We start from the raw sequence: 22,150 nt of genomic DNA on the forward strand, positions 1-22,150 counted from the left end.
GCCCCAAACCCAGTCCTAAGCTGAACTCTGTCTAATTCCCTAAAAACTTGATTGGTTGATAGAAATGCTGTTCCAGGACTAACAAAGATTTTGATTCAGGAACACATCCCACTTGGCAAGATCACGGTCACCCTACCAGTCTATAGCACACACACACACACAAACACACACACACACACACACACACACACACACACACACACACACACACACACACACACACTCAGACATAAGAATAGAGAGATCAGAAACCTGTAGCCCCCCTCGGGTGGTCCAGGACAGCATGCTGCTAACTAATCCAAGCTGCTACAGCCTCACCACGGTCAGACACAGACCCGCAGTCACGCAAGAAACAGCACACACACACACACACACACACACACAATGGATGAACATAACTTCAGTGCCAAAGAGCTAAATATGGAGTTTCTCTGTTTTTTTTATTTATTTTTTTTACTCCCTGCAGCTGAAAATGTTTTCCGCTCTCATCCTCTCTGGACCGGAAAACTAGGCCAACCCTCTGCCTCCGAAACAAACAGAGGGGACGGAAAGCAAGATGGAAGGTTGAGAAGAGAGGGGCTAAGGAAGAGGGAGTGACGGGGAAATAAATGACAAAGAAACGGGAGTGAGAGAGGGAGACGAAACCACAGGGGACGCAAACAGGACCACAGAACACAAGAACTGAATGTTTAATGAGAGGAAAATGACTCGGGACGTTTGATGCTGAAAAGATGAGTGGTGCTGCACATGCAAAACTTGCTTTCACAATGCTAGCATGATGTGAGAAGCTGGTAGGATGATACGAAAAAGACTCTTGACAAAAAAAGACCAAATTATCTTACATTTATGTGATATGAATCTGCATGTTTCTGCATTTTGGTCACACCGAACAACTCTTTTCATGGTTTATTTTTTTCTGTGTTATCATATCAGGACAGTTGTATCGCCTCGACATTTTCACTTTACTGATTAAAATGAACGAATCAGTATTCAGAAATGAGAACCATGCTCATCATAGACGATGTGTACTCAAGTCACACGAACTGTTAATCTATAAATTAATCAATCTGGACTAGGGATGGGACAACGCGTCAAGGTCATCGATGACGTCGACGCAAAATATGCGCATCGATTCGCATTATTAGTCAGTCTTTTATTTTTTTATTTTAAGAGCAATAAACATATATTGCAATGTTAAGGAGTTCATGTTTTTTGTGTTGATGATGTAAATCAACATGTATAAATTGTTAGTAGTCAATTAATGGGGAGATAATCGAAATCGAATCGGTCTGAAAAAATTAATCGTTAGATTAATCGATGCATAGATACAAATTATCGCTAGATTAATCGTTTAAAAAATAATCGTTTATCCCAGCCCTAATCTGGACCAAAAAAACGAGTCATTGCTTTTCAGCAGCTGTTCTCGACTACAGGAGAAGTCTAAACGTCCAAGCATTAGCTAAAACAACCAAAACGAGATATTGTACAGACATCAACGTTTTATTTAATGTATTTATTTTAAATCTTTGTGGTCTTTGATGAACTCTTTTAACTCCTGGACAGTGTTGTTTTAGTCTCATCAATATTTTCTGTTTATTAACTATGTTTTGGTTTGTCATTTATATAAATATGTCTATATAGTCCCCCCCCCCTAAAATTGTAGCTTTAGCTGATATAGTACATTCAGTAAAGCAAAATTAAAGCGAGAAAAGTAAATAAAATATAAATCCATATCTATTTATTAATAATCAACTGGGGAATTCATGGGGCCTTCGAAGTTTGTTGTGGGCCTCGGAGACAAAAAAGGTGAGATGTGATTGTCGACAAGGAAAAAGAGGCTGGTTTCTAACCTGTGAGTATGGAGAAAGGAGGCATGTGTTTGCGGTCTCCTCCGCTGGGTTTGCTGGTGGGAGCCGTGTTGTCTGGGGTCTCTATTACTGCCGTCTCCTCTTCATCTTCTCTTACTCCGTGTGTATTTTTCTCCACATGATCCTCCGGGACACTAGATGGCGCTGAGGTGTTTTCTGCCTGGCTGCGTCCTCCTTTCTCTTTCGCTGTCGAATCCGGCGATGCTGTGGGTGGATGTTTTGTCGCGGAGCCATTCGTCTGCTTTTCAACATCGTCTGCAACTCTGCCGTCCTTTCTCTCGGCACCTTTCTCCTCATCCTCTCCCTCTTCTCCGTTCTTTTCTCCATCCTCATCCTCACCCTTCCCTCCCTGGTCTCCTCCGTCGTCAGATGCGTCGTTCTCTGCGGCTGTGGTAGTGTCTGCGTCGGAGGCCGGTGAGGAGGTTGGTTCTGTGGGGGTCACTATAGGTTTGGCCGGGGTCTGGCGGCTGGAGGGCGGAGGTCTGGTGGGCCAGACGGAGCTGGGGAAGGAGGAGATGACCCCGCCGCTGAAACCCAACCCCGCCAGGAGGGTGCTGGTCACCACAGACGCCACCGTCGCTTGGCTGCCGCTGGAAGAGGGGCCGATCCCGGTGGCCATTGAAACGAAGGAGAACGGAAGACCAGAGGAAGTCCAAGTGGAGGAGCCGGAGCTGATGGGCGCCATGTCTGCAGAGGATGCTGGGGACACAGTTGGCTAGAGACAAAGAGAAAAGACATTTTGAACTGATTCTAAAAGATAAAATCTGTGCACATCATGTGAGTAAAAACAGACCTGACAAAAGCCAAAGACCGACAGAATAACAAGTTTCAAGCCATTTTTGAGCCTTCCTTTTTATGCATAACTACAGATTTGCAATTTGTAATTATTGTATACATGTTATTGAATGTATATAATTATTTTACAAATATATTTCTAAATGATCTAAAATAAATATTACATAGAAAATATATACTTTAATTATTGTATAAATATATATTTTTAAATAAATACATGCATATTATTTTCTAAGAAATAAAAATAAAAGACAAAAGATAATCTAAAAGATAAAAGCTTTTAGACAGAGTAAAGAGTTTCAGTTCATTTCAATTTATAAATTAAGATTTTGAATAATCTACAATAAATTTTATATATATACACACACACACACACACACATACACACACACACATATCTATATCTATCTATCTATCTATCTATCTATCTATCTATCTATCTATCTATCTATATATATATATATATATATATATATATATATATATATATAATACTCAATATATCCACACATTTTCTATAATAAATAATTAGTACAAATTAAATATATTTACAAAATGTTTCGCTATTACATAAATCCATTTCTAAACTTTCTAAAATAAATAATAAATATATTTTCATATCATTATAATCATTATGATATTAACATGTATGTTTATTTTGAGGGATTTGGAGTTGTGAATGTCTGCAGTTCCTCTCCTCACCAACACCTTTCTGATTACTGCGAGTTTGACTCGATTTCATTCTGTAGATATTACTGTTGTTTGATGACTGACTGATGTTTGGTTATCAGAAATGAAAAGGACTAAAAACTACTTCTCTATTGATTTAGCGATATATTAATTTATTCATATACTTCCTATATTATTATTAAAATCATTATTCCTATAAAATTCATTTACATTAGTTTGAAATAGAAGAAATAATAATAAAAAAAGTAATACACAGGTATATTTTATTTCTTTAATGCGCACGTGAAGAGACAGTGCTGCCCCCTGCTGGACAGATGTAAACTTACCATCCCAGTTTTGACTATTCTTGAGCCCTCAAAGATCCTGGTGGTGTTGGCTACCATAACGAAGAAGAAAAAACACGAATGAGAGGGAGCACTTTTAAAAGCAGCAGCTAAACCAGCATTCTCGAAAGCCTTGTGTTGTGTGCAGGTGTAGCTCTGTACCTCTGAAGAGCATGCTCTGGCTGAAGTCACTGCGCTTGTCGTTCAAACACACCGCCTGGACGCGGAACAGGTACAGCACGTCCGCCGACACCGGGGTGATGACAGCTTCCTGAAACACACACACACACAGTGTTACATATACAGCATACACACACTACGCCAAGAACGGAAACGCCTCCAAAAAGTCCGTCTGTGATGTGAAAGGGTTATCATCCCGCGCTTCCACTCAAAACACAAAAGAGGAATGGTAGACACACACACTCCTGACATAGGTCTCTGGAGGGTGAAGGTGAACAGCTTGTTCTCTTCTCCTTCGCTTGACGCTAACACCTTTCTTCTCAAGTCATTATCATTGAAAATAGACAGTCTCTATCAGCCTCTCCCTCACATAACATTCATTACCACCTAAAGCACCTCTGAGCCGCTCGGCTGGGACACAGAGGCATTGGAATTCAGTGAGGGAGGCGCTGATTTATTTTTAAAAGCTGTTTCTGTAACATACACCTTCATCAGTAATTCATGCAACACTGTCAGGATCTTTCCAAGTAAATATTAATATGCATTACACTTTAGTCAACATAAAAAGAACAATGTCACTGTATATGTAGTGTGTAATAATATTAGGGGACATGGTATTGTTGTGGTTGGGTGTTTTTTTTACACTTTTAACGGTAGCTGGTACAAAAAATTAAATAAAATAAATATAAAAAAGGAACATGGAAAGGTTAGTGCATAGGACTTAACACTATTTTTTAACAAATCTACTTTGATGGTCAGATATATACTACATTTCCATCATCGCCGCTTGTTTCTCTCAATGGTCTCTGTCTCAACCTCATGCAGGCAGCCTCATTTCATCTCTGAGAAATGAAGATTCAATACAATTCTGTGTATGAGCAACAGCCATTATCATAACTCACTTCACCTCCCCGGGGTCTGCCGAAAAAGTGCAGTGGGCTTGAGGGATTTGTAATTCTTACGCTAAGTAAATGGCGTCAGTTCCTCTCCACGCCAACACCTTTCTGATCAACGCGAGGTTTGACTCGATTTCATTCTGTGAAATACCCCAACTCAAATATTACTCGATGGTGTTGGGTTATTATAAATGAAGCGGAGTAAAAACTCCTTCTCTGTTGATCTGGCAAAGCAGACCCTCTAAAATCGAGTCGGCTGCTAATTTGACCCAGATAGCAGCGTCTCGGGACAGAGAGAGGAGATAAAAATGGAAATGAAGAACTTAAAAGAAAAAAGTCGGGATGCAATGGCATTTTCAAACTCTACACTGGAATTTTTGGGATCAAAATGAACAATCATGACTTCATTTCTTCGTACTGTTTTGTCGCCTCACGACTCCCCACAGACCGGTGAATCAGAAGTCTCAGCCTGTTATAAATGGTGCACCCCACTGAGTGTGCTCGATAGCGAAATGAGTCGAAAATACATCTCCGCCTCTTAAACAGTTTTAGTCCATTAGTATTTTCAAATGGTGGGCCCCAAGGTCAGCGGCTACTGTTGCGGCCCCCCGCTGACGACCAAAAATACAGTCTTTATTCACAGTCACACTTGCTGCGCTTCTGCAAACATGGATCTGAGGCTTTAGCAGAGGAGAGATTACAGGATATCATCGATGAGCTGGGGGTTTATAGACATGACTGTTTTCAAAGAACAGACTGCCACAAATCTGAAACGTGCAATGTTTAGTACTTAAAAACTAGAAGAGGTCATATTTACCATTTAATAATTAAATGAATAAATATGGTATATGCTGTCTTTAAAGTATAAGACGGGAGATATTGTGGTATAAATGACGAATAAAAACACAAAAAAGCACACACACTACCCCTCACCAATATAATTTCCCACGTATTCATCAAACACTTTAGAATAGGGAACACATATTCACTGTTAACTAAGAGATTTGACCTCAAATGACTCTGCTTATGAATATTAAGTAGGGTTGTTATTGTAGTACACTAATTATGTTTGGGTATGGGTTAGTGGTCTAGAATATGGTCATGCAGAATAATGCATTAACATGTACTTTATAAGAACTGCTTATATGCTAGCAATATGCGTGCTAGCAAGAAGTGAATAGTGTGCCCTAATCTAAACTTTTACCAGTTTAACCAAGAAATGTGTCCCATTATGGAAGTCACAAATGCTATTTCAAGCTGTCTTTAAAGTAAAAGAGGGATATTCGAGCATTTCTTTGGGAGATATTGTTGATAGATGGTAGATAAAAACACAAAAAGCATACACAACACCTCACTACTATTGTTTATCAATCCAGTTTAACTTGGAAATGTGTCCACACTTCAGAGGTTAAGTGTGTTGGGAATGCTCTTTGTAGAAATGGTTGTGAGATATTGTAATATGGGTGACCGCTACACATGCTAAAACCTCACTAGTTCAAACCAAACCAATCCTCACCAGTTTCTGATCGCTCCCTTTGACGTACGTCTCCTCGTATGACTCATCGTTTCTGGTCCAGCTGTAGGAAATGAGGTAGCTGATGATGGGCGGATCGTAGGTGATCTCCGGACGGGACCATCGAACGACTAGCGCCGTCTTGTTTATGTGCTGGACGTTCATGTTGATCGGGGCGCTGCTGCATGCTGTGTAAAAGACAAAAAATGACAAAAACGTGTGTTTACCCCTTTGCCACCACTCTACCTTGTGCTCCATTAGTGCCCTTAGATCCCACAGCCACTAGATGGCTCTGTAAGACTACTGACTACATCTACTCCGCTTTCACGTGTCCTGAATTGTGTCATGCCCTCTGTAAACACCAGCAGCATCCAAGTTGCTGTTAATCTCCCCAGCAGAAGGTGTTTAATCACCGAGCGTGCCACAGTTTCTGGCGGCTGACAGCGTGCGTAGGGGTGAGCTTCTATTCATAGAGAAATCTGACAGAAGAAGCCCTAAATTTTCTTTAGTTTTGGTCTTCCTAAAAGGAGTGCACTCATTTGCAACACAGGCAAACACACACACACGCACGCACGCACGCACGCACACACACACACACACACACACACACACACACACACACACACACACACACACACACACACAGCATTCCCTCTCATAGACACAGGGGAGCCATTACATCCAAAATAATGCTAATTAAACAAATTCTGCCATCACGCCTCATGCCGAAGCCTCTATTAGCTCTAATCATGGGAGAAGTAATAGTGAGTACAGTCGTAATCATACTGCATAAAGAATACAGTTATGCCTGCCCTGACTTTCACACAGATGGCGTGCATTCATGATTATAGCACACAAACGTGACTGTGACCTTTGAGGATGGAAGCTTGTCCTTTAAATAAGACCTTATAGACATTTCAACAGCCTCTTCTGGTAACTGTTAATGGGGAAATAATGTTCATGAAAATGCCAATTTGCATACTATTCATGCCAAATTATATTCAAGATTAAAAGCAGTGTCTCAAATCATGGTACACTGAATAGAGAATGCTAAAGGTATCAGTACTAATAACACTCTCCTTGCACAATGAAAGTTGAGTTTAAGATGTTCTCTTTTCCCCTTTTCTAAAGTCAGGAATGCTGTCGCATCACTTTATTTAATGTATAAACCTAAAAATTCAACTATAATACATTTTAAACTTAAATGCAAACAGTGTGTAACAAGGAAGTTTCTCCTAAAACCTGCAAAGCGTTCCACTCCTTACTCAAAATCGGTATCGGTAATCGGTAATCGGTATCGGTATCTTTCCCGATACACGCAATGGACATAATTTTACAGCTATCGTAAGTATGCATGTTTGCCACGAAAATGTGAAATATGAATCACCCTCTGACGGTGGGTGATGTTTACAGAAAACACAAAATACAGATATTTTATGTACAGTTACTATATAAAGCGCTGCACAACTTTCGGTTTCTGACACCCGCATGTCGTGGGAAATCTTGTTTTCAAACTATTCGCAGCTCTTATTGGCTGTTGGTTTTCTTCACAGTTGGTTTTCCAACGTGGATGTCTATTGTTGTTGCATCTCTAGTAGTTCGTTGTTGGTGTTGCGTCTTTATTATGTCACGCACACTGTACACAAACCCTAGCTTACACGTAAAAAATAAATAAATAAATAAATCACATAAATAGTATACTTTGGATTTTAGTAGCATGTCCATTTAACACTTAACAGGAAGTGGAGATAAACACAGAGAAGTTTATATAAGCTAAAATTAAAAGTTTAAAAGCCTCAAAATTTTACTTAATAAAAACAATTCGCCAAGGGGGAAATCTTCGAAAAATTGACAACTAACTGACGTATGGTATCACAAATAACACCTTGGCAAAACTGCAGCTCTTTTTTTTCCTCGCTATAATCTCGATGCGTGATTGTGTTAAATAAGAATTTTATAACGACAGATTTAAATAGGTTCAACAGAACTCTAAGAAATCATCACAAGAAAAGCCTGATCATAACATCTTCTCCATCCAAATATCTGTGGAGAACTACACTATATAACCCGTCCCTACTCACTCGCCCCACTCAGAAACACAGTCACAGAGGTCACTGCGCGAGAGTGCAGGTCTCTTATGAGATGCGCAGAGAAGAGTTTAATAAAAAGGCCATCTTTGGCCCTCTGGCTTGTTGACCATGGAGAGAGAGATTAATGGAGGGATATAGCAGGAAAGGACAGAAGTTGGGAGCAGAAGTCAAATGAGAGAGAGAGAAAGTGCAAACACTCCGTTAACCTTGCTGTTTCAAACAAGTTGACGCATAAGACCAGTTTAAAGGAACAGTTCACACACACACACACAGACGCTGGGATGCATTTCCCAGCCAAAGTCTGTACTATATTCTGATCAAACTGATTTGGCTATTTTCCCGACTGTGAAAGAAAGTTCAGCTATGATCTGGCGCGTGTTTTGAATGAATCAAAACTGACAAAAAGTTCAGCTCCAGCCTGCAGGCAACATTGATATGCTTCTGTTTTTAGCCTCTATCACACTATTACTCCGCCCTTTCATCCTTTTTTCCTTTATTCTATCCTTTCTGTTCTTCAACGACAGCATACGGCGTCCACAATCAATTTTGCATGGTGCTGAAATTAAAAATATTACCAGGGAGCGATAAGAAAAGCATTTCTCTCTTCGTATTCCAGTATTTCATAGTATTTCCCAGCACCCAATTTAATTCTATTCTGGAATTTGAGCAGCTGTTTAGGAGGATCCACATTAACAAGCTGTTGGGACAGAGAGAGTTAAATGGAGAGAGAGTCGGCTGGTCAGCTCTATGTACTTCAACTACTGGTACTTTTGAAGACTTTTATTTTGTCTATTAAAATCCAACAGTGGATATACTGTATTGTACATGCATCACAGTACCGAGTTGTGACATTTTTGTTTTTCTTTCCCTGAACGGACAAACGATGATAGTTATGAAATGAGTCTTATATATAATGCTTAAAATGTTATTTTCACCACAGAACAACTGATATTTCTAGCTTTAGAATAAAATGGTCAATTACTTTGTCTCACAAATTTATAAGTTATTTAAACATTTTATGTATCCTAAGTTCACATTAATTACATTATATTTTTTCACATACTTTACATAGTTTGACAAATTTACATATATACTGTATACATACAGCATTATTAGCTCCTTGATGAAAATGAGCAAAGAAGGCTGTGGAAATAAACCTGCTTTGTTTATACTTTGGATCTTGCATAAAAAAATTACTAAAAAATTAAAAATTTATAATAATAATAATAATAATAATAATAATAATAATAATTAAAAATTAATAATAATAATAATAATAATAATAATAAAATTTAACCTTTCATTAAAGCAAAGCAATTGAAAGTGGGGGAAAAATACATTATGAAATGCTATTTAATTGCATATTACACATTGGCAACAGTGGTGTCAAATTTTCTGGTTGTTATTATATGCAAATGTAATTATGAATGAGGTACAATGAGTCAAAAAAAAAAAAAAAAAAAAAATTATATATATATATATATATATATATAAACCAGGCTCCAAGTTTTTGTTTGAATGAAAAAAATAAAAATAAAAATAAAGAAAGTGTCTTTTATTTTATTTTAAAAAAATTTTTTACCGTACGTCTGTAAGTTTTGCTCAAGATCACCTGTGAAGAGAGGATGAAAAGAGAAGTGTGTCTGAAAGTGAAGAGGAACGGAACAGATCAGAGTCTGGCCAAGTGTAGATGTTGCGATGAGACTTGTCATTTGTGTGCTGTGATCTGTATTTGAGCTGTGGGGAATGAGATGGATCACCAGGCAAGATTTTATGAACATATGAGAGAGCAGTAAATGAGAGGAGCAACCGCAGTACAATGCCAGTGCCAATCAATATCTCTTCAGGCCCTCCAGATATTATGCTCGATATAGTACAGAAAAGAGTGTGTAGGATGAATGTTTTTGTGTATATGGGGTAAAAAACCTTTGTCTATATTGAGAGGTAGTGGGTGTGTATTTTTGTTTGCCAATTTGTGAGGATCAGATGAGGAAAACGGCTTCATAAAGCGATGTAAAAATGACAGTAAGGATACTAGTTTGTTATGGTTAAATCCCAGTCACATGACCTTCGTCAGGGCTTCAATGCCCCTCTCAACGCAAGATGTGATCTCCACGTGAAAAGTGGTGCAGATAGAGTCATGAGAAGCATTTTAACAAGGTTTCTAAGCAGCAAGAAAGCAGGAAGTTACACTGTAAACAGTGATGGAAAGGGCTAATATGAACTAGAGTTTATAGCCGGAAAAAGTCTGGGTTTTTCCAAATGTCATGATATTGCGGGATATCAAAATTTAGGCTTACAAGAGCAGTCAAAATTGAATACCTCAAGAAAAAACTAAACATATTTGCATGACATAGAACTAGAGCGGTCAATAGATTCTATAATTCAATATAAATATAAACAATATTTAAGGTAAGATTGTTTAATGCTTTTGAATGAATTCTCTTATGCTTACCAAGGTTGCATTTATTTGATCACAAAAACAGAAAATAGGTAAATATTATTATAAAGGAAAATATTTTAATATATTTTGTTGGTAAAGCTGAATTTTCAGCATCATTTCTCCAGTCTTCAGTGTCACATGATCCTGCAGAAATCCTTCTAATAGGCTGATTTGCCGCTCAAGAAACATTTCTTATTATTATCAGTGTTGAACAGAGATGTGCTGCTTAACATGTTTGTGGAATCTGATGAATATAAAGTTTAAAAGAAGAGCATTCCTTCGTAACAGTGCAAATATATTATCCAATATAATCAACAAACATCCCTGTTTAACAAAGGTATCATCTTAGCCATAAATGAATAAATATATATATATTTTTTTTTTTTATTAAAATAAATGATCCAAACTTTTGACTGGAAGTACATTCAAATATATAGGAAATGCAAACCCTCAGCCTAAAACAAATCTACATAAACTTCATAAGTACATACAATCTACCAAACGTCATATTAATATTTGTATATGGGTAATATGTAAATGGTGTGTTTATAAAATCAAATGTGTGTGTATGTCTGACTGGTTCAACCATCTGTGTCCAGATAACCTCAACATGGACCAAAGCAGCTGGCTTTTGGACACCAGCAGAGGGAAAGCGTGTGGAGCTGATCTGTGGCATGCATCTAGAGGTGCGAAAAACAGTGTGTCCTTGAAAAGCTGCAGTCCTGTGCATTTCCTGCAAGCACGGCTGCCACATGGAGCAGAGAAATGAGCGAGAAAATAGGCAAGTAAAGACAGAGCGCCTAATGACACAATCGCAGAGGACGGCACCATATGCCACCTACTCACTCTCATTACACACACGCACTCACAGACACTGACACGCGCTCTCGCTTGCATTATGTGATGAATTATAAGCAGGCACTAATGAGGGAAATCTGATTCTAAACTGGTATCTAAAAAGAGCCTAGAGATTTTGAATACAGGAGCCGTGATGCACCGCCAGTGTATTCAATCATCTGGTTTGACAGAAGCTGCCAACCAATCAGCTGTCAGAAGAGCCCGCCCACCTTTAGAAGCATCAGTACCGTACGGGTTCCCCAGGCTGTCAGTCAAGTCAGGCAGCCAAGCGTCTTTGACGCCGGATTTGAAGACCTCCCGGTTGTCCAGACTCTGAAGCGGGCGGAAGTTGTTCCGCAGATATTCCACGGATTTAACATGATCCTGTTGTTCGGTGGTGAAGATGGAGTAGAACGCTTCCAGCTAAGAGAGAGAGAGAGAGAGAGTTCAGTATGTTTTTATAACTGTCTCTTATTTTTCAGTAAGTCATCTCCCAAGATGCCCAGAGTCTGTCTATTTCCCTGCTTCCAAACTAGTGACGGAGAGGAATGTTATTTTAGCTCACAGGCTGATCAAAGGCTGAAAACATGACCGACTGGCTGTCTGATTTTTCCTTCTGCTCTGCCTCACTAACCTTCTGACTCTGTTTCTTTCCTGCATTCTAAAAACACAGAACGTTCAGCCGAACCCACACACTTTCCTCTTCACCTTATCCCAGATCCTGTGAAACAGGAAGTCATCTGCATCGCTTCAAACTAAAACACAGTAAGAGGAAGCACAGGCTATGCATGCAAGCTTGAGGCTTAACCATTGAGAAACAGTAGTTTGGAGATATATTTTGTGGATTTGAGGTCAAATTGTTCATAAATAAAAGGATTTGATATCAACATTCATTCATTTATTCATTCTTACTAAGGTTTAGATTTAAGGCCCGTTCACACCAAGAACGATAACTATGAAGATAACTATAAAGATAACGATATTAGCATCCACACCAGCGAACGATATTGTTTGTGTATTCTAAGCGGACGCACGTCTGCTGCTTTAAATTCTCAAGCTCATTACGGAAGGATTGATTCTGATTGGTTGGCAACGTTCATCAGAAAAAAAATCGTTCTGAATGTTATTCCAACGATATCGTTTCTCTGTGCCTTTATCGTTATATTTGTGGTGTGGACTCCGCTATTCTTTAATATTGAGAACGATTTTTACAACAATATCTTTATCGTTATCTTTATAGTTATCGTGCTTGGTGTGAACGGTCCTAAAGATTGTTTTATTTATTTATTTACAGTAGCTTCAGTATTCGTTACTCCTTAGCACCACTAGCACCATTATCTATCCGGGATGAGTTTGTACCAAACTAAAAAATGTTTACGTCACATGATATTTTTTCAAAATTCATGACAACATTGCTGTTTCTTTCCAAATTTCAGTGGTATCAAAAATGCTAAACTATCTACAACATGACATACATTATCTCTACATCGATACATATTGTTGATAGAAATGACATATTTTGGACATCCCTAACACACCCCTAATGGAAACCTCCAAGAGCATGGTCAAATCTTACATTCCAGCACCAATACACCAGAGGCAGATTTATTTCCTGTGCTTTCGGGTTCCACACTGAGATCAATATGGTGCTCTTGAATAATCTCTGATTCACAATCCTCATCTATTAATCCCTCATATGCCAAAACCGTGCTTGTAAACAGCTTTTTGGGATTAGGCACCGGCTACAAAAGCATGCATCTTTTGGTGTACAATTCTTAGTGGAGTAGTAATCCAGGACAGATTTGTGTGTGTGTGTGTTTATGCAATGATTGTGCATCATGGGTATGAAGGTTAAGTAATGCCTGATGGGAAATCACAGCAACAGGGCCGTTCTGGGTTTCATATCTGTGTGTGTTTGTGTATGCGTCACTGCTTTAAAGATATGTTGGAGTCTGATGGTTGAGCGATCCCTTATGGCTAACCACAGCAACAGGGCATTCTTAGGGCAAACTGCATGATGTGCGTGTGTGTGATGTCCACCTATGCTCCAGATGTTGCAAATGCAGTAGACTGACTGAGCATCGATCGGCTCTTACAGCGCCCCAGAGCTCCGTCTGTCAGTCTCCGTGACCTACTTCCTGCTTTGATGGAGAACAAAGGAGCAAGAAAAATGGAGAGTGAAGGACAACTGTCTTCCTCCATAGACTCACTTATATCTCTGGCTCAGCAGTGTTTCCTTTTAAACAAAATCACCCAGAGACGAAAGGGAACAAAAGAACTTTAAGAGGTGTCAAATGAGAGCAGTACGCTTCTGTGGGCAGCGTTTATGGCTCTGCGGAAGGGACTGTGCCTTCCTGTAGAAAGCTTGCTGAGCTGTGACCGTTACACGAACGCAGTTCTGATCTGACGGGCTCTGAACATTCGGATGCTGATGGTGACTCACAGTTCGGACTAAATCTGGGCTATTATTGCACATTTTTCAGTGAATATACATAATATGTTTACTATATGTACAGTCGTGTAAATGTTTTCATAGCATGTCATAAATGGTTTGAACTATACGATTTTTGCCCATTAGCCTGATCAACCATTGCTTGGGTTTTCGGGACCCTTTTTGAATTTGTGCAAATTGCACAAATAAATATTCAGACCAAAGACACAAGGTAAACAATGATTTAAGTTTTTTCAAGTTTGTTGGTGTTCGAAAACAGAATAATCATGTAAAAGAGCATTGCATTGTCTATGCAGCATTAATTAAATATAGATTCAATTTTCTTAAATGAACATCAAGGACACCGACAGCATTTAGTAAATTTGGCGCGCTCACTTTAAGACACAATGCAAGGATCCAGTGTAATGATACTCTTCATTTCTGTCAGTTCTTTTGCGTCCTCTTTTGCGGGAATGCTTTAAAATCTCTTGCATGTTTAAATTTGCAAGGCTTAAAAACACATGCAAATGATACGTTTTCGTAACAATGAGCAGCAGTGGCGCCTGTCACCTGTACCAAGCATCTTTCATGATGGCCTCGGGCAGCTGTATATAGCAATGTGACACAACATTTAAAAGCAATTTAAATTGAACAACATATTTTCATAATCATCTAGCCTGGAATAATCAGCCTGGTTTCTGGTTTAACTGACCATTATGGGTTACTTTGTGGTGTGTTTATTTAAAATGCATTCTTTGTTAAAAAATGGCTAGACAGAGAACACAGGGGTATTTGTCAAGTAACTTATTTTTAGCTCAACTTTTTTTTTGTTCAACAATTTTTAAACAAGCCAAATTTTGAATTATTTACGAATTATGCAATATACAGTTTTACAAACGATTTACACTGAGATTCGGTACTTCAGTCCATTGCAGTCTCGTTTTTGTGTGTCAAATTAAATATGCGTTGTCTGTCTATTTCTGGTTAAAATATTGCTTTTATCGTTACGGAGTCTTACACCATATGGTCACAAACCTTGAAAAGACTTTGAAATAACATGGAATCTTACAAGGCCGGATGAGCTTTACACAGATATCCTTTCATCTTTTATACTTGAGAGCAAAGCCTCTGTTTGGTGTTTCTCTTTTAAACACGCGGTGAGATCAGAAGTCACAGAGCGGCGAGAGATGGATCGGTTTCTGACAGAGAACAACCTTCATAAACAGTCACTGTGTTCCCATAACATTCAGCATAAACATTCCAGCATTGGTGGTTGTGGTGGCCTCTTCCCTCTTACACACTGACATTTATTGTTCATGCAGCCTGTTAGTATGAAGATGCCCCATTTTTGGTGGTTGGTTTTGTTATATTACAGTGTAAAAGCTCAGTTTGGGAGTTTTTCTTATCAATCAGAGCTCAGGAGCATTGCTGAGAGGGAGGACAGGATGTATGTGCGCAAGCCGAGCTGGGTGATGAATACTAATAGAGAGGCATGAGTCAGTGTGACGAAAATCTGAAGTCTTGCAGGGTCCATTAGAACAATAAAGGCTTTTACACACACTTCTCTTTTCATTTCTTTTTAACACTGTTCTGCTCATGTCCCCAAACCCATGTGTTTTTCATGAGCTCTGTCTAATAAATCTCAAACAGTTTTAACTTCGCAGACTTCTCAACTGGGTCAGCCGCTCTTTATTATGGGAATAGTGACTTTAGTGAGCTTTGCTTTGAGTACAGATGCATAATAACTTCCCAATCTTGTTTGGTATAATTTGGTATATGTCTTCAGAAAAATGTTTTTAGAAGACTCAAATAGCACGAATAAGTTCAAAACACCTTCATATGTGCATCACCTGTTTGTAGGAGAGGAACACGGGGCGACTGAAGACGATCCACTCCACCACTTTACTGCAGGGCGGCGTGGTCAGAGAGCCGATGTAACGGTAGTAGCTCCCGATAGAGGACGGCAATAAATCTCGAAGCACGAAGGGCTCTAGAAATGTCTCTTTCTCTGGAAAAACAGGAAGCACAAAAATACATTGAGATCCCACATTTTATCTAGGTTGTAGTATGTGATGAAAAAGTGTTGATTACTGATGCTAATAAATGAAAAATAAATGCAATTTCATTGCCGAATGATGAAATAAATAAAAATGATTCTTTCGATTTTTAAATGAATTTACATCATCTCAGTGAGGCAGTACAAAAGGGTTCAGATTATCAGCTATAACTACACATTTCATTTATGCATTTATTTTTATAAAATACTACTGACCCCTGGGAAAACCTCGTAATGCCTGTCTTTAACTACACATAGTAATTTGAACAAACAGTCAGTAATTACACTGATCTCACAGGCCCTACAAACAACAACACAGTAAGTGTTTGATTCTTTAAAAATTACTCCTACGAGTTATTTTCTCAGCGATCAGTCTACACTTGTCATACAACGTTCTTCATTCACTAAAAAAGAAGTGCTGCATGGTTTGAATTTACTAAAAAGGACTTCTTTCAGGAATCAGTCGAAGTCTACACTGGTGCCACTATACTGCATGTGTCCGATTCACAAAAAATAAACCAACTCATAATATTCAGTATAGATTGAGTGAATAGACTAAGAAATCAGATTTTTGCAGTGAACATGATAAAACAGACAGGATATCTTAAGAATCTGCATAGCAACATCATCATGGCTGTGACTCTGGTATGGGCAAACACACATATTTGCTTTAATTGCTTGTTTTGATTATGAAAATGTTTTTTTTTTTTCTACACAGCAAAATGGAACAGCTGTAACTCTCAGATTAATCTGAGATTAATCTCTGTATTGTCCTATTGTCCTTTTAAATAGTTTTTCTCATCTGTTGTTAGTGCAAAAAGAGACACAGACCAAACTAGATGTTCAAGCTGCGGATGAGTCGTGTGTTTAGCATTTTAAAGCCACTCAATCCTTGAGAGGACACAATCTGCAGATTTCTACACCCATAATCCTCCTCTGATTGAAATGCTTATCAGTTCCATCCAGCAGTGTCTGCCCAACATATGGCTGGCCTGGTCACATGATGAAACGAGAACGGCTGAATTACACGGCTTTCCACTTGAGTGTTTCTTGTGCTGATTTTCAAACATTTTCTTTGAAATCAAGGTAAACAGATAAACAGTTGATTGGTTTAATGCGAAGCCATGACGACGCGCAAAGAATAGAGTGCATTGCCAGCCCACTGACCCATATTCCAAACCTAACACTAGGAAACCTGTTCAAAAGAGCTTAGCATGCCAACAGCATCTGATTTGGAAATATCTTTTATCTATATCACATGTGATAATAGTACAGCCTGAGCAGTCCAACCCCCAAAGAACATGCTGTCTGTCCCACCACTAGCCCATGTGTTGCCAACGAGAGCAGTGGTGGCCTGGCCAATGAAGACCTCAAAACACCCCTGGAAGACTGAATTAATGGACTTGTAATACAGTCCTTAGAGAACCCAAGAGCTCATTGCAGTGTTTTAATTTAAGCACCCCTGAGAAGAGATGTTCGGTTGAGTGAACAATACTCAACGACTGGTGTGACATGCAATGGGTCGAACATAAACTCGCAACTCACAACACCACTACCAATCACAGCAGGGTATAGAGATACTGTCTCATTATCACTCGCTGAGAGAGAGAGAGAGAGAGAGAGAGAGAGAGAAACAAAATCAACATTTATATGCGCCTAGATGGCTAGGGTGTAAATGGGGAGGCTAACATGCCTTGTGTTGTGTGTATATTGGAGTTAAGGTTGAATGAATGGTGATTCCCTGAAGGCTGGACTGGGCATGTAGAAGTAGAGAGAGAGAAGCTTTTTCCGTGCCTCAGTGGCATGGTAATGGATGCCACAGAGCACGTTTCTGTCACTTACACACACAGCCACTAGGCAAACACCACAGTCACACATCCGTGTCTGAACCCAGCACGCCACCGACTCTCTCCGCCACATGCAGTCCCGCCGCCGAAACGACCGTCATGAGGTTACATCAGCTGCCGTGCACTAGGGGAATGTTCTCATTAAACATCCTGCTTTAGACTGAAATACCTTAGAGTAGAAGTAAAATGGTTTGCAAATGCAGTTTCATCTCTTTTAGTCCATATAATAGAAGTGACCAGGGGATCATCCTGTATATTGGTGCTCCAAAAAGAACATATAGCCATCTTGACGGTAGTCCAATCCAATCCAATCCAATCCAATCCAATGCTTTCTTTTTTTAACCATAAACCATCACATTTACAATTGGGTAAAGTTTACACTAAACATTGTGCTCTGTGAAGCTTGTGTAAGAAATGAAGAGGGTTGCAAATTCTTTTGTTAACTTTATAATAAACTTAATTTACACTAAACAACGAGTTATGTCAAGCATAAATTCACATAATTGCACATATGACAGTTGGCTTGAAGCGATGGTAAAAATATTAATGTTTTAAAATTATTTTTACACACACACACACACACCTATCATTTAGCTTCAGAAGACATTAACTCATCCACTGGGGTCATATGTATTAATGTCATGATGGCCGTTTGTGCTTTTTGGAACATAAACTCTCTGGAACCCATTCACTTCATTATGTGTTCAAACAGAGACTGATTAATTTTTCTAAAAATCTTAGTGAGTGTTCACCTTAAGAAAGAAAGTCATATACATCTGGGACAGTGAGAGTAAATGATGAGAGAATTGAACGTTTTAGGTAAATCTTCAAACTAAACTTTAGCTAAAAGTATCCATATTCCACATTTTTCTAGCATTCTAAATGCACTTATATTGTAAGTCAAGATTTCATGCACCAAAAATACTGTGAAAAAGCAAGAAATTTCCTCCTATCCATAATACGTCCCCTTTAATAGCTTTAACAACTATGAAACTACTGTCGTGATCGAACCCGACCCCAGCTGAGAAGCTCTATAAGGACCTCATTTGTTCCCGATGCTGACTTTAAAATGAAGCATGCCCTTCATAAGAGAGTCATTAAAACCTGCTCATGTTAAAGCCAGGCGAAGGAACAAAAGCTTTCATGCTTGAATTAAGGATTCGCAAGTGACATGTTCCCAGAGGGCCTGCAACTCTCCTGTAATCTGAAGCAAACACAAATGCGCTGCTGTTCACACTGGGCCGTTCTCACAGAATACACACATACTTGTAATATGTGACTGGGCATTTGCATGGCACGTCTGCTCCTCACGCATGGTTAAATATTAAGAGAAATTACCATAGGAGCCTATATGGATGTTCAGTTTACAAGACAGCTCTCCACTTCCACCAGACGAGAGCTATAAACACAGAGTGTAAAATTCTTCCTTGTGCTTCTCAACATGGATTCACACCTCTTAAGCACCAACACTACCTGAACACTGCTCAAAACCTTCTGTTTTTTATTTTTGCACCCGGATTGGGGAGAAACACGTTTAAGAATTCACATACGGTTGCATGCATGCCATTCGAGCTGCAAATCGTTTGGTTCAGTTTCTTGCGCGTAGTGCATATATTCGGCAGGAGATCAGCAGGTTGAAATTATAGACATCTGAGCACTGACAGCGGAGACACAGCTCTGAATATGTGCAGACCCCCTGCGTCTATCTATCTGGGATAAGAGGAGAGAACGCAGCTCTGTCCCACCTCCCTCCGAGAACACACTCGCATACACCTTCAATCCACCCCCTACTCCAACCCTACTGAGCAAACAGGATCAACAATTTTTCACTCAGTGCTATTAACATTTCGGCAAACTGAACAGAACACCATATCAAAATACGTTTGACAGGATATGTGCACAGTTTACTGTATTCAGCTGCATGGCAACTGAATCTACAATAGAAAGGAGTTTATTTGATGAATGGTTCTTATAAGCGGATTCTTTTAATGAATCAAAAACATGGTTACAATTCTGTGAGACAAACTTAAACTTTTGCAAATCCATGTGGGGAAATCTTTTCCCCTCCCAGTTGAGTGGATTCTTATTGAAATGGCTATACTTTTTCCACAAAAGTTCCCTGAAAAAAACATGTCCCCATTAAAAAAATGAATATTCAAATATCTGTTTATTTAAAGGTACAGGTTGTAGGGCGGCTACCAAAACAATAACAATTGCGTGGTTTGATGACGCTAAGACAACCTGTCCTCCAACCATTACGCTCGTGTGGGTGGTTTGTCCAAATCCCTGAAATATGACCCATCAGAGCGTATACTACAATTGCGCCCCTATCGGCAAAATGTTGTTTTCATATTAATGTTTTGTACTCTTTTATTTGCACTCTGGTTTGCGTTTCGTGTAGCTCAGTTGGTAGATTATTGCGTTATACCTTGATATGTAATCATGCTATCATGGGTTCGATCCCAGGGAATGGACGTGCACGAAAATGTATATGCTCATTAAATCATAATTTAGCATGATTTCTATGAGGGTTAGGTTTAGGGGTGGGGTTAGGTGTGGTCATTCGAACAAATAAGACACCTAGTAAAATATGTAGGAAATACTGTGAGATTGGTGTAAAAAGCCCACACATTGTATTTAAATAAACGTGCGTTTTGATTGGTAATGACGTTATACGTCAATTCATGACGACAGACGCAAAACGATACTGTCATTATTTTTACGCCCGCTAGAGGGCGCTTAACTTTAAAATGTAAATATAGGTCATATAACGACCTATATGGTCGTTTTTTTGTTGGAGGACAGGCTCCGCTAAGAAAGGGACGTGGAATGATGAGATTTGTTGTCTTCTACCCAACCGCTGACGGCCATCAATCAGACGGAAACCATGGATCAGACACGTCCTCATGTGGGTCTAGAGACGCAATGCCCCGCGTTTGGCGTGTATGCCCCATAATAGTAATCTTGTTGATCGTTATAATAGCATACGTTTTCGGTAAAGATACGAATCAAAACAACTCACCTGTCGAGTAAAACACACACGAGATCAGCATCTCTTTCTAGTTGAAGTTTGTCACAAAGCTCTCTCCATCTAGAAAATGCAACACCGATATTGATCCTCGCTCTTTCTCTCCTCTTGCCCCAAACTCTTCTTGGGTCATTTGGTTGGCCAGTACACTTAGGTTTACGGATGCTGTCCTTAAATAAGGAACTGCTTGAAGCAAGCTAGTGGTTTGCTGGACGCTAGACACTACTTCCGCATTTGTCCATGACACTGTGGTCATGTGGTTTTTACGTCAGTAAAGGCGGAAACAAAGGGTAACCAATGTCATTGACAGGCGACTGCACTGCCCCGTGTCACTGTTTAGAATGGGAATTTTCTCATGATTTACAAGTAGTTGAAAACATTAGTGATATTGTTAGTAATCAGCTGGACAAAATATATAACACTAGTCTAGTGGTTTTTGGATATTTTACAGCAAATATCTTACAAATTGTACCTTTAAATTGAATATAATTAATTAATGCTTTAGGAAAAAAAAAACAATTGTCAGGTTATGTTAACTAATGTAATTAAAGTGGTTTTAAGTTTTAAATCCATCATGAGGCAATGGAATTCTATTATCTATAATGTAACATGTAAAAATGTAGTTAATCACTCTCATCACATTTTGGTAACTCTCATCACCGCCATCAGAGTGTCATAATCATTGTCATCTGGCAGGTGGAGGCAGAACTATTTTCAGTGGGAGTCGTTTAAAGTGAGTGCCATTATTACACTGCATTAGAGTTGATCTCTTTGTCAGAATGGCACTGCAATGCTTTTAGTACCACAGCCATCCGGATTACACCACAACTTCATCATTCTTCCTCTCTCGCTCACTTTCTACAACTGTCTCAGTGGGCAGCAGAAATCGCAGGCCGGTAATTACCATCAAAGCCTCGGCGTGCCTTTAAACTTCACACAGACACATAGAGAGATGTTCCTGAGATGACTGAAAAGCAGGCAGAACAAGTGTATATTAACTAAGAAACCCTTAAAGACACCAATTTGCTCTGTCTGAATCACGGACAGACCTTGCTGTTTGATCTCAATATTCTGAAATATACCGTTCAGCTCTTGCTGGGAGCAGCTGGTGGTGTCTTCATCATTTAAGAGCTTTTAATGTCTGGAAGCGGAC

The 22,150-nt window shown here is 39.1% G+C and overlaps 1 protein-coding gene across 2 annotated transcripts in view; it reads right to left on the minus strand.

Moving 5' to 3' along the window:
* LOC128022571 (receptor-type tyrosine-protein phosphatase gamma) overlaps positions 1-22,150 on the minus strand; it is a 220,778-nt gene that overhangs the window by 26,493 nt on the left and 172,135 nt on the right. For both annotated transcript variants that reach the window (XM_052610264.1, XM_052610265.1), the window contains exons 7-12: positions 15,917-16,074; positions 11,866-12,058; positions 6,269-6,453; positions 3,839-3,947; positions 3,680-3,729; positions 1,851-2,583 (exon numbers count right to left, since the gene is read on the minus strand). In XM_052610264.1, the coding sequence (XP_052466224.1) occupies positions 1,851-2,583; positions 3,680-3,729; positions 3,839-3,947; positions 6,269-6,453; positions 11,866-12,058; positions 15,917-16,074 (1,428 nt within the window). The remainder of the gene's footprint in view (positions 1-1,850; positions 2,584-3,679; positions 3,730-3,838; positions 3,948-6,268; positions 6,454-11,865; positions 12,059-15,916; positions 16,075-22,150) is intronic.

This window comes from Carassius gibelio, chromosome A11 (genome assembly GCF_023724105.1).
Source record: "Carassius gibelio isolate Cgi1373 ecotype wild population from Czech Republic chromosome A11, carGib1.2-hapl.c, whole genome shotgun sequence".
NCBI lineage: Eukaryota > Metazoa > Chordata > Actinopteri > Cypriniformes > Cyprinidae > Carassius > Carassius gibelio.